At 41.3% G+C, this 17,612-nt stretch overlaps 1 protein-coding gene across 1 annotated transcript in view; it reads left to right on the plus strand.

The window, feature by feature from the left end:
- SNAP23 (synaptosome associated protein 23) overlaps positions 1–17,612 on the plus strand; it is a 172,119-nt gene that overhangs the window by 100,375 nt on the left and 54,132 nt on the right. The window contains exons 3-4 of the mRNA XM_078659655.1: positions 1,853–1,894; positions 16,466–16,514. Coding sequence (XP_078515781.1) covers positions 1,853–1,894; positions 16,466–16,514 — 91 coding nt within the window. The remainder of the gene's footprint in view (positions 1–1,852; positions 1,895–16,465; positions 16,515–17,612) is intronic.

Consider the following 17,612-nt stretch of genomic DNA (forward strand, 5'->3'; position numbering starts at 1 on the left):
CTACCGACAGATAGCCTACATGTCTATAACACTGCAAATCCCAGAGAAAAAGCATAGTCATCTCGGATCATGCACGCATATCAAATGACCAACACAAACACTAGTAAGAGACAATCAAAAACCAATGGTGCTCTCATGGATAATAAAGAAGATGAAAAAACAAATGCTCAATTCCATTACCAACTTCATCAAAGAAAATATTGCTTCATGCTCCTCCACAGATATTGTGGGATGCTGTGGAAGCCAGTGCAAGGAGGGAAATAATTAATAGTATGTGCTCTGAAACAAAACAAAAGCACTCTGTTTGCACACGCAGGAAAAATATTGCTGCTTTGGAGCATAAAATGTTCACGTACAAAAGGCTGTACGGGCCGAGTGGACTAAGGACCCTAAAATATGAACCTAATAAAATTATCAGAACCATGGCCCATACTTGGCTTACCAATAATAAAGCAATTAGACTTTGGCAGTTTCATAAGGCTGGGAAGATGCTAGCTAATTATTTCAAATACAATAGAGAGCAAACATTAATGACACTGGAGAAAATACAAACACAAATGGTAGAAATTCTTGACAGTGTCCATAATTTCTACTCCTCCCTCTTCATGTATAATAAGTCTATTTCCCCGAAGACAACAACTCGTACTTGAAGTCCTTTCTGTAACCACAAAGGATAAAGAAGTCTGAATAAATGAATTGAGAATTCTGAAATCATTAAAGGTATAAACATACTGACACCTAGGAAAGTCCCAGCTCAGATGACTTTAAGCACAAGATTTTATAAAGCATGAAAGTACTCAATATGGGACCTCTTGATGAAATATTTAAACAGATTGTTAGCACAGGAGTGATTAAGGACTCCGTCTCAAATGCTTTCATGGCCTGAATTTAGTAAATTACTTATAAAACTCTCTTCACTAGGACATGTTAAAGCCAGAATATACAAACCACTGTCACCATACTCCTCAACATTAAATCTCGGGATATAAGAGCAATGGAATAGCACACACTGTAACCTCAACTTCTACTCGAGATATCGAACTGGACTAGCATCTGGAAATTTGTTTTTACCTTTAAAATTATTCCTGCTTTAGCCCAAAACAGACTCCAGTTGGTATATAGAACATTTTTCCGACAGGACAGGCTACATAACCTAGGCTTACTTGGCTCAAAGCAATGTTGGAACTGTATCGATAGTTAAAGACATACTACGAATTGCTTTCCAGCAACTTCATCTGCAGTTGTTATAAGATTGAATTCTAAAGAAAGGTCTTGTACCATGATGGAATAGCAACACATATACAGAACCTGCTTCATCTTCGTATCTAGAACTAGCTTATAGATGGATTGCTTAGCTATAGAAAAGAAGATGAGTTCATAACCTAGTAGTTAAGTTTCTTGCAGTAGAAGACCTAGTCCCTTTTTATGACCATGGGAACCCTTCTTTGTTTACAGTATTAAGTAGAATCACACACATAGAAATATCATGGCATTTAGATGTTTCCTAGGGTTTTTTTTTTTTTTTTTTTAAATTTTAAGTTGAATTATTTTATAATGAGTGGAAGAGGTAAATGCTTAAAACTCTTAGCATAAAAATGTGTTCTAGATAAAAACTCTCAAGGTTTTGCGCATAGAAACTGTTGCAGGTGGGGTGATGAGGCATGAGAATGTTTACTCAGAATGAGAGTAAAAATATTGTGGGATGGAAAAGGTGTAGAAATGTTTTTGAAAAACTTAACTTGGTTACATGGAACCATATTGACTATGTAAAATGCACTCCCGCCCTACCGTTCTTTTTTTTAAATTCTTGTATGCAATATGTAATATAATTTTTTGTTAAATTAATCCCTAGTCTCTGGAGAGCACAAGGAGGATGCTGAATTTGGCAGTTGAGGTAAGACCATCATTTTTCCATAAATTCCCCCTTATGGACCACTCCTAACGTACTTGTACGGTTTGTACACATTTGCAACTGTGCAGTGTTTATTGAAAGTGTATTACGTTGCATCCAGATGGAATAAATTGCCTGTACAAACATTATTACAGATTGGGGACACTCTTGAGCTCTCTTGCAGCTCCATGACTAGACATTAATACCTTTTAAATTCCCATTGAAGAATCCATTATTTCCCAACCGTGTCCTTAGTCTGGATCTGTGGGATGTGTGGCATGTAGTACTTGGGTCGTTAGAAAATTTGCATTTCACGGTGCTGTGGTATTTTCAGCTTTGCCTGGCATTGTCCTATTTTCTGCAGAAATATCCATCTGCTGTGCAGCCTGTAGAATCCAACAAAATAAGTATGTTATCTCTAGTACATCTGAAGTTTCTAACAGTGCATCTGGAACGCAACAGTGCTCTTAGCACGTTGCCTGTGGCGGCTCCGCTGCTAAGGCCGAGGAGCGTCGCCCCACTGACTATTTAATAACTAATAACTATACATTATTATCATTTTATTTTTCCTATTAAAGTGAGGGGCTCGCGGGGCTTGCCAGGGCGGGGAAAGGAGTGCTTTGTACTCCTTAAGCACTCCGGACAGCTTGGCTGCCCCTGTTGGGCCTGTTGGGCCGGCCACACAGTCCTGCTTTACACAGCCTGGCGAGGAACATGCGAAGCCTCCCAGTACCCGTCTGAGCACTATGGTACGGCTCTCAAACGAATCGCAACGCTGCATTTGCAGCGTTGTGATTGGCTATGGAGAGCCTGGGAGCCCGGGTGCTTCCTGCTCCTCCCTGCAGCCGGCGTAGCAGGAAGAAGAGGACTGAGAAGAGCCTGAAAAAAACAAAAAAAACAACACTTACCTGGGCCTGCCGGCCCAGGTAAGTGTTGTTTTTTTTTTTTTTTTTTTTATTGCGTCCTCCACGTCCCCCTTCGGCACACCCACTCCACCACTCCTGATCAGTAGCAGACACTACTGCACATTGAATATGGTAACTGGTCACCTTTCACTCACTAGTGGCTCTGTTTAGACCTTGATTAGGTGAGGATTTCCCCAGTGGTGTCACTAGCCCTATTATCTTGGTTGGGCAGAGGCAGCATGTACTTCGGGGAAACAAAGCCCTACATGTTTAAGTATGCATGGAACAGGATGTAAACAAAGATTAGTTCTCTCTCACATTGGCTCACTTTTGTTACCAATTCATTGTAACATGACTCCGAATTCTACAAAACAACAATGTTTTAAAGAGGTCTCTGAAAATTTAGTTTAATCTCCTTTTCTGGACTACTACGTTGAATCTCTAAATAAGGCTCCTACATCATCAATGTGTAATATAATGTTCTTTACCCATTTTGCTTCCTCAAACAAGTTACATTAAGGACCGCTACATTGTAAGCACAAAATAAACCCCACACTGAGCACCAGGAGACATGGTTTGAAATAGTTGGATGTGTAGAATGAAGTAGGCCAATCTTTGTTTTCGAAAAAAGATTGTATACAGGTTTATGGTCTGCTGAGTGAACCATTGAAAATGTTTTATGCGGACTATCTTTTTCTAGAGGTGAGGAAAGGACAGTGTTGACAACAATATTTCCTCGGGTCCATGCAGCAAAACAGTTAATTATTTGAAAATACCTCTGTGAATAGGATGTAGCAAATATTTATAAGTCCCCCCTTAACAAAGTTCTCTGTTTTCTTTTTTTTTTTGGTCTAGGTTGCTAGGTAATGATGGCGCAGTGTGGTGCATAATGTTTTAATTGTATAATATTCCGGATAATTTCATTTCATTGTTGCATAATTCAGCTAATATTACTGCATAATTATATCCACGTTATTCCATTGGCTCAGCGTAAAGGTATCACTAAATTGGCAGGGACTACAAGTTGACAGACCGTAATCTTCCATGACTGAGAGAGGTTGATGGACTGTTTGGCTATCTTTCAAGACCATAAATGGGAATCCTGGTTTGAAACCCGGTTAGTTATTGCTTTCTCGTCAGGTCGGTAGAAAGCCGATGATATGGTTGGCACTGACCCGCCACCTCACCAGGTGTCCAGACACTAGAGGAAGTCCGAGAAATGCTGGTGGTGCAGTTGCCCCTCCAGCTGCCGTCTCTTTTCATCTGCAGGATTGTGCACACCTGCTACTGACAGGTTAATGTAAGCCCCCTAATTACTAGATTTCACAGACCTATCAGGGATGCTCCACTGTAGGGAAGAATTGAAGACTCACCTCTTTAAATTACACTACATCAGAATGTGTTATCCGTCTACAACCCACTACCTCTCATATCACATGCCAACTTTGTGGCTTGTCTGTGGCCCTGTGCATTGCTCCTCTTCCCTTTGTCAAGGTTTATTTATGCTATTGAAATACCATATACATACAGGACTACTGTTAGTGTACTGCCGACTCTTCACCTCGCACGCTGAGGGCCGAGAGTGCAGTTTCCAGTTACAAGGGAAGACAAAGACATCAAGTGTTTGACGAGGAACGAATGAAGCAAGGAAACAAACAACGTAGAAAATAAGCATCCATTTAACAAACGATTCTTCAAAGCCAACTTTAAAAAAAGTCTTTTTTAATTCCATATACAACTGGGTACATTTAATCAGCAAACTGACAACTTCTCCCATGTCCACCCAAATCTTCCCCCCACCCTTCCCCAGTCTCCCACAAATCTGTAACTGTACCCTGCGATCCGCTCTAAGTCCTAGATTGCTCCATTTTATATACGGCACTAAATTCATAAAAACTAGAGAGACAAATGAAATACAATTTAAGCCAAAAGTTCTCCTCTCTCAGGGCGTTTTGTATAAATAATAAAGTACACAGAAGATAATCCAGGATAATCTGACAAAAAAGCGATATATAAAGTGTCTGTGCAAAGTACGAGGTACAAATTGCGAGTGCAGCAGCTTAGGTGCAAGAGATAATCTTTGGATCCTTTGGTGGAAAAATGTGTATACAAATATAAACATTAATTTTTATCAAATATACAGCACATGTAGCTTTGTTTTCCCTGGCCCCTAGTTTACCTACAAGGAATCCCCCCCTCCTACCCCCCCCCCCCCATTGTAAAGACGGTTGACAAAACCACTTAGTCAGCGGCTCCCAAATGACCAATCCCTTTTTTGGGCGCGAATACGCTTCTTGGCATATATTGCTTTTTCCAAACTGTAAATTAAGAGTAATCGGGCCAATCCCTGCTGAAAAGGAGGGTTGTGATCCAGCCATACTGAGGCGATACATAGCCTATGTATAGCCATTGCAATGAAAATCAAGGCCCCTCCCTTGTTTCTTTCTATAGTATCCTGTACTCTTAATAAAATAGTAGGTGCGTGTACTGGGGTAGGGACTGGAGGGGAAGGAATGGAGTCAGTAGGCTGAAATAACGCTTTTAGAGAGGGTTTTATTTTCAAGTAAGCTTTTTTTCTTCTATTTGTCAGTCTTATTCTGGCGATCTCGTCAGGCTCCGTTCTGACGCCCTTTGGAAAAACCGGGAGTTCCAGGGTGTTGCGGCGTTGACAGGGGGGTGTTGCCGCCAGAGTGATGGTGGTGTAATCGTTCTCCAGGCGATGTCCGGGATAACGCCACCCAAAAGAAATGAACAAACAAAGAAGAATCAGGGGGACGTCCGGAGCTTTGTGGCTTAGGGACCGGGAGTGAAGGAAACCACGTGCCAAGTGTATTTACAACATAACGGCCGTGTCGGTAGTGCTTGTGAGGTAGGGATACAGGGAGTCGATTAGGCGGTTTTCACACAGTGGGCTGACCACCCCAACCCGCAACTTTGCCCCGTACCTTTGTAAGCCACGCTCCTCCCGTGGGAGCGTGGCGGGGCGCTTCGCTGGAACGTTGGGCTCCTGGCTTGTCGGTCTCAGCTGGGCTGGCCGAGGCGTCGATTCTCTGGTCCGCACTCCGTTTCCACTCCACACCGCACTCGTCGTCCGGCGTCTTCCGGGATCCTCCTCCTTTTGGCGCGATGACGCTCTGGATGGGCGGAGCCTCGTCTTCACTGCAATCGGGCTTAAAGGTGTAGCGTCCTGTTTCCTCCTCGCATCCCCAGGGATACACAGAGTCAGCGGTTGACCAATCCTCCACAGGAAAGGAAGAAGGATGCTGGATGGGAAGAGAAAGGGGCGAGAGGGGAACAGCTGACCACCAGTCACGGGAAACGGACTCCTCCTCATACTCTTTGTCCTCACAGGGGCGACCCGCCCCGTCACAGTGCGGTTAGCAGAACATAAAGGAATAACACTATCTTAAAAAAACCAAAGCTTCACACAAGTTGCAACACATGTACAGAATCTGCACCATGTTCAAAACAGCTGGAACACTTGATACCTTTGCCACACCCCATTTCTCAATTTAACTCTGGGTATAATACAAAAAAAGTTTTATGAAACTGGGTTTGAAAGTTACCCGAGAGTAAATTAAATTTGTGCAAAATGGAGAGCTTACAGAAAAGTATTTTCCCTAATGCCTATTTTCAGCTGCCATTTCCCAGAGATCTTACTCGGGTCATCGGGCATCAGGCTATTAAGAATACTATAAATAGTCTCAATTCGTGATACATGATGCTAGGATAATTTCTCCATAAGTGTGCATTTAACAAACCCCACAGACCTGCCTACCTTACGTTAAGTTCCTGATATGTAAGTATTTTAAAAAACTAATTTTGACTAAGGCCAAATTTTATGTTTATATCTTCAAAAGCCATACCCCCATTAGAGGAATAGAAAGCTCCCAATTTATTGATCCCTGCTTTAGACCAATTTGCATTTCTAATGGGAATATAGTAATAATGCCTTCCGATCCCTAGTAGTTTGCAGACAGAAGTAAAAATCCTATAGGTCCCCATAAGAGTCTTGAACCTTACTGTCTTAAAGTATCTGTATTCGAATTGCCGCCACAAGAACCCCAAGCTTCTGGGCCGATTAAAAGCTTGAACTGGGAAGGAAGTTCGGTCGTTCGTGCTTAGGAATGATCCTGCAGCAATATGGGGCATATCTGCATGATAGTGGCCTAATAGTATAGTTTTGAATTTGGAAGCGCCCATCAGCCTCTCTCCCTAGAGAGTGATAAATGCTTAAAAGATCTTCTAGGCTTAGAGTAGGCCCATAAAAACTATGTAGAAAGATTATCAAATGTATTTAACATTGGGTTTGTAAGTACGAGAGGGATAGCTCTAAAGAAATATGAAATCTTTGGAACAAAAAATCTTTTTCAAAACATTGCACCGGCCCACTAAAGAGATGTAAATTGTGTAACCAAAGCAATGACTTCTTCATCTCTGAGGCTAAGGGGGCTAGATTTTCTTTAACAATTATATTGATATTGGACAAAATATTCACCCCAAGATATCTAGCTTTGCTAACCACCCTGTTATCAACCCATTTGATTTTCTCATTCTTGATGATCTAAGTTTTTATCTTGTTTAAATCATAGCCCGAAACCTCCCTAAAGCTTTGAGCCTCGCATTCAATTGCCTTTGTTGGATCAGGGGTCACATGTGCTAAATCTTAGGCGTAGGCCATGATTTTGGTGTCGAATCCATGCCTATGTCTTGGAAGGATCCCCTCATTCATTTCTAGCTTCTTTACAAACTGGTCAATATACATGGCAAAGAGCAGAGGGGAACAGGCGAGTCCCCCCTGTCCTTCGGTCTTTGGAGTATCAGTTGCACTATACAAATACCCCACATAGACTACTATCTACCCGTGCAGTGGACAGACCGAGTCATTATTCGATTTAACATCATTAATGTCACTAAAAGTGCCATGTCCATCGTTCAAAGAAATCACACCAATTTGGCCAGTGGTCCAAAATAAGACTTGATGAAGCCTGGTCGGGTTCATTCAGTTATGGGATGCTACTTTCGTAACGGCAAACATTGCGGAACCGTTGCATAAATTGTTGGAATATAGCCTTGGAGGACTCCACTCTGTTTGTTTAAAAACTATTCATAATAAGCCAGCAAATTAATGGCTTATGTCTGAAATAAAGGCAAAGAAGCTTCTATTTAGTCAGAGATAAAGTTGTGCCTAACTTCCCTAAAGTGTGCCAGCAATACAGTACGTACTACAGTTAAAATGATATAATTCGCTTCTACTCGAACCGAGGGATCTTGCTGTAAAATTCAGATTGAAGAGCCCGCAGACTGTGTGTGTACACTGTTTTGCGGGTGCTCATGGAGCTACCGAACATAGTATGTGTCTCCAACACTTTTCTCTCAACAATCTTGAAAAAAAAATGGCCGCTTTTTAGGTTTCGCCTACACATCGCTTATGCTGTGCTTGTGAAATCTATTGTATTTATTATGAATATTAAAAGGGGCCTACATCCCACCCTCTTGCTTTTCATTGGTTCCTGTGCTTGCCACGTACTTTCCCCTGTTTCTATTGGCTGTAGCATACGGTTTCCTGTTGTTCCTGGTGTTTTCCTCGAGAGCTTCTCTTATCAATTTCCTGGCAACAAAGTACTGTTTCTTTCCACTCTTGTGGGACCATTTTTTTAAGGTTTTGTATGCTCTATGATTTCCCTCGTTTTTTAGGTCTCGTGACCTATCAATGCGCGCAAGCGCATTGAGGGAGCGAGAATTCAAGTGCTGAAAACAATCGTGAAACCAAGGGTTTCGTTCGTGCGGTTTTCTTTAAGTTCACGTGAATCACGTGAGCAAACAAGCACGCGCATTCACGGCCACACAGCACATCAAAGGGCTTCGCTCAGCGTGCGCTCTGCGGCGTCTCCTCCCCTAACACGCTGGCATTCACGGCCGCACAGCACATCAAAGGGCTGCGCCCAGCGTGCGCTCTGCGGCTTCTCCTCCCCTAACACGCTATCTCAGCTCTCCTGCCCCCATCCGGCTTCCCTCCGGCCACTCTCTAATTACCAACAGCCACCCAATCGCCCTACTACAGCAAGAAGGATGCACTGCATTCTACGAGACCTACTGGCAACGCCAGTGCTTGTCTTGACTCCCTTTCCCACTCGGTTTGTTGCTTGTTATCTTCCATTGCTCTCACACATTCCTCTATCGCCTCATGTGTTATTCCACACTACCCAGCCCTTCTCCCTTCCCTCTCTGCTGCATCCCTGAGCACCACTCTTTAAACATGAGCTGAAAGACCCTGGTATTACCGCTGGTAATTCATGAACGCCAACTGTCTTAAAGCTCACAGTAAGGTGGCAGTTGGCAGTTATAGGTAATGGGTTTGCAAATCAACATTAAAGATTTGATTTAGGGATCACCTCTTGCCAGCAACCGGAAGTGTGACAACTTGGTGCACTAGAAACGGCACTATGTAATGCCTTGGTGTAACTAACCTGGTGTGCCAATCACAGCTAATGACTTGCAGACATTTTCACATACCAGCAAGATGGCTTTTAAAATGGCACTGAAAGAATGTCTGAGAAAACAGCTGCCTCAGCACAGGTCTAGTCTTTTGCCGCACACTTTGATAGTACAGCTTAGGAAATGCCGAGAGATCCAGGTGCTATAGCTGACTCACAATCTCTCCGTTGAGCATCGTTACGTTACGGACTCCTCAGCCCAAGTCATTGCATACATGTCGATTCTTCACCATCCGGCTTCTCCTAGCTACTCCGCCGGTCGAGTACACTGGGAAACCCACTCGTCGCCACTGTAAAGATCAGCTGAAAGCCACTGGTATGTTAAATACTGATATTAGTGAATAGTTTTTAGCTTATACAAATTTTTATTGCTGGGAAATGATGGGTATGTTTAGGTGGGTAAACGTTTCCTGTTTTTTCCTACAAACTTTAGTGACAAATACTGGCAGTAAAACATGTTTGTTTAAAAAAAAAAAAAAAAGTATCCATCAAACCAGCTTGCCAAGGCCAGACCTATTGGATTTGACAATGCGTGTTGCCTTCTTGTTATCCCCACTCTCTTATGATTGACTGCTTGCAGCCCACGGTTGGTGTGATCTTCCCACGGTTGGTGTGATCTTCCTGTTCTTCTTGTTATCCCCACTCTCTTATGATTGACTGCTTGCAGCCCACGGTTGGTGTGATCTTCCCACGGTTGGTGTGATCTTCCTGTTCTTCACTATCGGGCACCTAACTGATTTACAATGAACGGGACACATTTTGGACTTTACATTTTTTTCTGTCCATCAAAAGTGCTTTCTCATGCGATATCTTTTTAAATTTGTTTTTCTGTCAGCGGCCCCCACTCTGGCATGGAGTAATCTGACTTTACTATTCTTTTTCTATTAGTGTGTGCTTTTTATATACAGTTCATTGACTTGGTTCCTAAACCCAATGAATGCTATCGAAGTTTTCTGCAGTTAAAATGTAGTTTTTGTATTTGGCATGAACAATGAGTAAACATCACCAGGAACCAGCACTTAATTCAATTGACCCGAGAGCCTAGCACCCTCACAGTTGACACATTATCAACAGCCTCACAATGCAGATTAAGTGCCATGGAAGCATGACTATCTTCAATGAGGAACAACTAACTACCCTAACAAAGCCTCCATGTTAAGTAACCTCACATGGTCCAGTGATAGCTCTCCATCAATTACTAGGGTGAATATATTCAAGTACAAGTAGGCAAATCTAGCTACAGGTGAGTGGATAGGAAGCTTTTCAGCAGATTAACATTTGTTTCTGAATGAGACAGCCATACTACATCTAGTATCACGTATCTCAGTACCAACCTATTTGCGAGCGGTGACAACAAATGATTTAGTGGATGTCAGAATAGTGATAATAAAAATATAGTCTGGCATAAGTCGTGTGGAATAAATAATGTTTGGAAAAATATTGTTCCAACAGATGTCGATTTTTATGTTATTGACTCCAATATGGCAATATTTTTGTTAATCATATTTAGGACATGCTATTTTTGTCAGACGATACTGAAGTCACGATTTTGTAGAGGTTTGTGAACATTATATATATATTATTTTTGCATTATTAACAGCATGTAGAATAATGGCCTACACTTGAATTTACATATGTACACTGCCACTATTCTATTGCCTTTGAAACAATTAGGATATGACCTTTTATAGTCATTTTCTTGGCTTTTGCTAACCGAGCCACTGCTAGTTCTCAAAGCCATATGATTTCTGCTGCACACAGTCTAGCAAAGTTATTCTTGTTTATTTACTATTTACATTGTTCTCCGAGAATGTTCTCTATCATGGGCTCAGTATTGTAATTTTCTTCAAGATCCTTCCTATGCTACAGCCAATGGCGTGGGAAATATCTTACTAAATCACGTATATTTATATATGAATGCATATGGGTACTGGATAAATATTACTGTTAACTGCACCCTCCCATGCTTTTCATGGCGTCTGTGTTCCTCTCTTCTCGTTGTCGTCTTTCTCCTTTCAATGCAGCTCACAAACCACTCTGCTGTTTAGGCACCTTGTGGTCGCATGCACACCTTTTCTGTCACTGACTGCTTTACAGTTGAGACCTTGGACAGTGTCCCACTCTTAAGTGCTGCACTCACACTTATCAACCTTCATTCATGCACCCCTCACCCTGTACAGAGAGCACTTGCACCACTTTCCCTGCACTTATACACTGCTCCCACACCTCTAATTATTAATCCCATGGGCGAAACCTGATGCATTTACCAATTTATTTTTGTGCCAAATAAATACTTCAGCTGTACGAAATTTAACTGACCCATGCTGCCATGACCAGAGAGATAGATACAGCCCTCAAGCCTGAAGAATGAAGTATTGGTGGAGGTGATCTCTCCTCTCCAAGATTCTCAAACTAGGCTGTTGTTTGCCTTTGTTAAATCAGGAACTCTCTATGCCACTGTCCAGTCAATGGCCCCACAGCCATCTCCATTCTTTCTGTGTTCTTGAATTAATCTTTCTCTTCAGGACTTGTTTCCAGTTACTGTAAGAACATTGTTGTTAAACCTCCTCCTAAGACACCCACATTGCATCAGATCAGAGAAGGCGTCTACCCGTGGCTAAATTGGGGGTCAAGTATATGACCAAATGACAATCTAATCATCTTAAGGCCCTTAACTTGTTAGATGTAGCGCAAACAGGGTTTTGGCCTCGAATGGGCGTAAAGGCTGCTCTTATATCTGTGCTTAACAATCTGAGAAGAAGCCTCAATGAGGGTTAACCCAGCAGGCTCATTTTACTGAATCTCTCTGCTGGGTTTGATACAGCAGATCATGCCAACTTGTTCAACTAGTTTGCAGCAGTTGGTAAAGAGCAGTCCTGCTTTTGCTTGTTTCTTATCTTTCATCTCTGAGCAGAGCCAATTACTGGCTCAATCATCATTCAGGTTAACATCCATCCAGGTTTGGTGCGGACTTCACCATGGATCCTTATCAACCACCATGTTTAAAATATAAACAAAACCTCTAATTGACATCATTAGATCTCTTGGCATTGAGTGTATATTCAACACAGATGACCTTACACTACTTCCCTCCTGAGGAGATCCAGCAGACAAATCATGCATTCCTTTTGCCTAAAATATCCTAGATGAGTAAGAATATGTTAAATGGCAATGTTGACCAAATGGTGCTGCCAAATTGTGGTGCGGCTGACCTCTGTAATGTTAGATTTCCCCCTACTCCATCCCGTCAGTCGATTTAAGAACCTTTGGTCCTTTTTTTACAAGAACCTCCTTCCAGAACAGCACCTTACATTTATCCTGTTTTTGTAGTTGACTACCATAAGCAAGACCCTTCATATTATTCCTCACCAATGGAAAGCCCTTGTTGTAGGCATCACCATCCTCTCCATTTTATACTAGACAAACGCTTCTTACTTGGAGCTACCAACAAAAAGTATTACCAGACTTCAGCCTCTCCAAGACAAGGCTGTTATTTGAGCATTCAAGTTTCATTTAGTAACATCTTGCCGTAAGTGACAAGCTGTACCAGTCGAAAGTTTTTTTTTTTAGTTTAAATCTTTGTGTCTGGTTAATCGAGATCATCATGGCACAGGGCCACTGGCCATTCAAGCCGAAATCATCACACTGTCTTCCTTTGCAGCTTCTTTCTTGAACCTCCCTTCATATGGCTCACGTTCATTTGTGTGCTCTCCTGTGGGGGGAGACTTCTTGGTGCTGTCCCCCAAACTTTGGAATAATCTACTGACTTCTGTTCTCAGTATCTCTAATCATGACTCCTAAAAAAAATGGTTATTTCTACTTCCATTTAGTGTTCTCACCAAGATGCCCTTGTAATGAACATGGGTTGATAAATATTAATTTAGAAAACAGTTTTTAATATAAATCACTTCAAGCTGGTAGTTGGCGGATCCTTTGCCTTTTATTTTTTGATAAACCACTTTATTGGGTTTCTGAAGGTGCCAACAAGTGGCTAACAGAATCCTGGCATAGCGGTTGCAATTTGTTCATCTTCAGAGATACATAAACAAGCCAGCCAGTGCTTATACAGTATCGAATCATAGTCTCACCAGGTTTACATAAGGAGTGTAATGGATCACAAATACAGCCATTTCCTCCAAACAGGCCCATGTTTTTGGGGACATCCTCTGGCCTCCAACAACACCCTCTCCTGCTGAGCACACCAGTCGACTCCACCGCGCCACTTCATAATGGTAGGAGGGGTGGGGCTTAGCGACTAAGAGGGTTGTACTCAGAAAAGCTTTCTCAGCCCTAGTGCCTCCAACACCCTCCAGACTCTTTTCCTTTTTAATTTAACTTTAAACAACGAGCAGCATTCGGGAACATCTGTTTACTTTATAAAGCATCAATCTTAATTAAATTAATTAGCATAATTAATTTTTACTGTAAAATGAATACACAGTGATTTTCATCTAGTCTTTTTATTTTGCCTTGCTCCCTTTGTTTTTTTTTGGGTGCTACATTTGCTTTCATTCCCACATAACTTACATTACCTATAAGGAGCCTTTCCAACTATAGTGAGTGCTCCCCATCCTAATCAATACAGTCCAGTTCAGCTATACCCGTTCTGAGGCTTAGCATGAGAAAAAAAAAAAATGAAGCTTTTACCCTTCAAGTTTAAACTTGTACACGTGGGCACACCTTCAACTCATCCTTTTTAGCAAATTAATCCTTTATCATGCCTGCAACCTATAGTTCTGTTTAACATTGCAATTAAAAAAACAGTATTTACGTTAGAATTGTGATTAATATTCCCTTGACCCTACCATATTTATTCGTATTTGAATTTCTTTTAGGATTTTCAAAAAGCCCTCTTTTTTATATGAAGGAAATAATTATCAAAGATTATAGCTGATTGTAACATATTCAGCACACTGACACCACAGTTCCATAGTCTGCACTTGTGCATGTATCTCACTGTAATTCCAATATTTAGATTAGATTGAAAGCAATCTACCTTCTAATGCAAATGCTTGTTAAAGGCCATAAACACTTAGGATTGCTTTTGCACCACCTTTTTCACAGTGTTGCTATCATGTAGTCTTTTCCCTGAAGGGTTGCCAGTGTTGGTCTCAAGTGCCTCTACAGTGCTTGAATGCATCGTCCTTACACCCAGTGTCTTGTAAAACAAGGGGTGGCGTCTTTACCTCCGTCATTTTCATAAAGAGCCTAGAGGCCTAAACCGCACACTATTTGAGACAAAGACTTCCCAGGAATTTAGGGTACCTCTTTGCTTGAGTCGGATACCTGGAACAGACTTTGGAAAGTCAGTGAGTGGGAAGCCTTGGAATTCTTGACCTATTCACTGAGGAATCATCACCAACGGCTGACTGGATTTACCCTTTAAAAGCTCCTGGTTGACCCACTCCAACTAGATTAACTGCAAGGAAAGAAGACTACCCAGTGTGAAACCTGTCTTCAGCTCGGTCTCTAGGTTGTTTCCTTGGAATCGAGGTTTTGAAAGAAATGCCTGCTTGCAGGTGTGGAAATTTAGTGTTGCGGCTGGAGGTTGCAGAAAATCATTTGGACAGAGAAAGGTTTTCCTGCTACAGAGAAATCTAGAGAACCTATTGAAACCGGACATTTTGTTGTCGACTTGATTCGGGATTTTCAGGAAGCCTTTTGAAACTGGTAACAATGGGCGTGAGCCTGGAGACCTTTACTAAAGAGTCCTGTTTTTATAAAAATGTTTATTGCATAGTTGAGTTATGCTACTAAAAGCGGACAGAACATGCAGTATTTTTTATTGCATCCTATTTTCTAAAGACATTTTTGATCTGATTAAAGTTCTGAGGGTGATGGGGTGGGGGCGATGTACTTGCTCACTGCTTGTTCCCCATGATGCTGTTTTGAGACAGCAAATCTTTCATTCCACTGCATGACACTGACTTTACTAACAAGTAGTTTAATGTGAATTTGGGGGCCCCAGGGCTCTTCAACACCTATTCGGGGGATCCGCTGCTGCTCAGAAAATGAAGAAATATAAATTAGGTGTATATAAATAAAGAAGCAACATGTAGAACTGAAAATGTTAAAACATCCGCTAAAGGCATCCAAAATTGTAGGCTAAAAATGAAGATGCTGTCCTCGGATTGATTTGTGGGTGCAGTCAAATAGTAAATAATTGGACAATTGAATTTAGAAAATTATATACTTGAGAATTAAATAAAATATTTCATCATTTGGGTATTTGTTTGATGAGTGCTAGTTTCCATATTTTTGTGTATTGTTTTGAGGTTCACATCATACAAATTACTTAGGCCAGAGTCCCAGAATTCCAATGTTGGCTCGGTCAGGTCAGCTAGTTCCAGTAATGAGTGGGGGTCCACAGAAGGCAAAGTCTTAATAACTCCTGCTCTATATTCAGTTTATCTCATTTTAGTTGCATTGTACATAAGAAGTAAAGACTTTAAAGGTCCAAACCGAGCAATGTAATAGCTGCATTGTTCCCAAATACATTTATCTGGGGAAAGCTTTGCTGATTGAGCCATGCTTCTGGGAGTGAGTCTTGAATTCCTTGCAGAAAACAACTTACCTTTTGATGGTCCGATGTTTTTTGGACTGGCAGGATCCCAGTCACAGTATGACCTCTCTCGCATTAACATAACCATCAAATTTCCTTTCGTACTGAAAAAAAGGCTTGCTAATTTCTGAATCTCACATTTTTTAATGCTATTTTATACTAACCCAGCCAAATAAAAGTGCCCAGTCTCTTTAAGCTTTCCAGTTCAACCTCTTTCATTCTTGTATTTTCATGTGTTGGTTCATTAATAACTTCCAAACCGGTGTTGACATCTCTATTTTCCACAACATATGATCTAATTTACTCCATGACTCCTTTTATCGCTTATTCATCTAAGCTCCCCTATTTAGTACCAGATAGCCTTCCCACCCTAGCGCCAAGATACCGTAGGTGAACGTGCGCTTGACAAATATCATTTTTCATTTAATTTCATTTATTTGTATTACATCCCCATTCCAAAACTCCTCTCAGGTTCACCTTTGAAGCACCGACATTTAATGCTGATCACTTTAGGAATTCTTGATGTTTTTTGTGGTTTCACTTTACTGTGAAGTATGATATGTATAGTTTTCAAAATCAGAATATCAGGTCTTGCTTTATTTTGGTTTAGAGTGAGGATGCTGGTGTCAAGACCATCACAATGCTGGATGAACAAGGCGGTAAGTTCTACTTGATTCTCATTGTCCTACCGACACTTCACAGCTTCCTTAAATTTTTATAAAAGACACCAGAAACTCTTTAATTGTCTTTTATGATAACACTCGTATTTGCACAACAGCACTGTATGTATGCACATATTTCTTTGCTTTTAGATCTTTCTAGCTCAGATACAAATTCTGAGGACATAGTACGGGACCGAATCTGTATGCATCTTGCTAGGGATTGGCCGGCAGAGCCTTTTCATTACATACAGCATGCTTTTGCTCCTCTGCCTCCGATTCAATTTTACGCTACCAACTGAGCAAGAGCATTCGTTGCAGTCCGTTTCAGGCACAACTATAGCGTCTTGTGTTTTGAAGTGAAGTAGCTGTTACTGATGTTGTTATGCTTGTTGTAAGAAATCCATATTTTCATCCTTAGATTCTTTTTATTTATTTATTTTTGTGCATATGCAACACCTCAAAACAGTCTTTCTGCACACAAATATAGCAGAAACTGCAGTTAGATGCTTTGGCTATGGAAGAGAAGTAAATTGCTTTTAAAGAAAGTAGTATGACTCTAGATCTACAGGATGTTAAGGAAGCTCTTGTTTGAGAGACCAAAAGAGTATGTTGGCTCGCAAGCAAAGCTTAAAAACGATGGCGCTTGAATCGGTAGACCATAGCACTCGTTTCGGCAAAAGAGCAGTCATTTAGTCAGTAGCAGTGACGTTAGTCGTATTAGATTTCATTAAAATCCGTTCCAAAACTCCATTTCCTTCCACAATCTCAACATTCACTTCATGTCAGAAGGTGCACAAAGAGCTATTTTTGCAGAACTAGGGTTCTTTAAGAGAACAGACAAGTTTGTATGACATTTGACATGCATCTAGGTGTATCTAGGATGTGTCATTGCATGCAGGCCGGTGGGATCCCGACCACAGTGATGGTAGCCAAGGTGTCCGCGCTGCTTCTTTTGACTTTCTGCAAAGCAGGAACGTGGTGGCAAAGCCATACGTTCACTTAATATTTGCTGCTTGAATGTCCAGACAATAAATGAGGCCAGAGTGGGATAGCAGTCTGTACTGCGAGATCTGTAACCCGTGTTATTTACTGCTT

The sequence above is a fragment of the Lissotriton helveticus genome, chromosome 9 (assembly GCF_964261635.1).
Source record: "Lissotriton helveticus chromosome 9, aLisHel1.1, whole genome shotgun sequence".
NCBI lineage: Eukaryota > Metazoa > Chordata > Amphibia > Caudata > Salamandridae > Lissotriton > Lissotriton helveticus.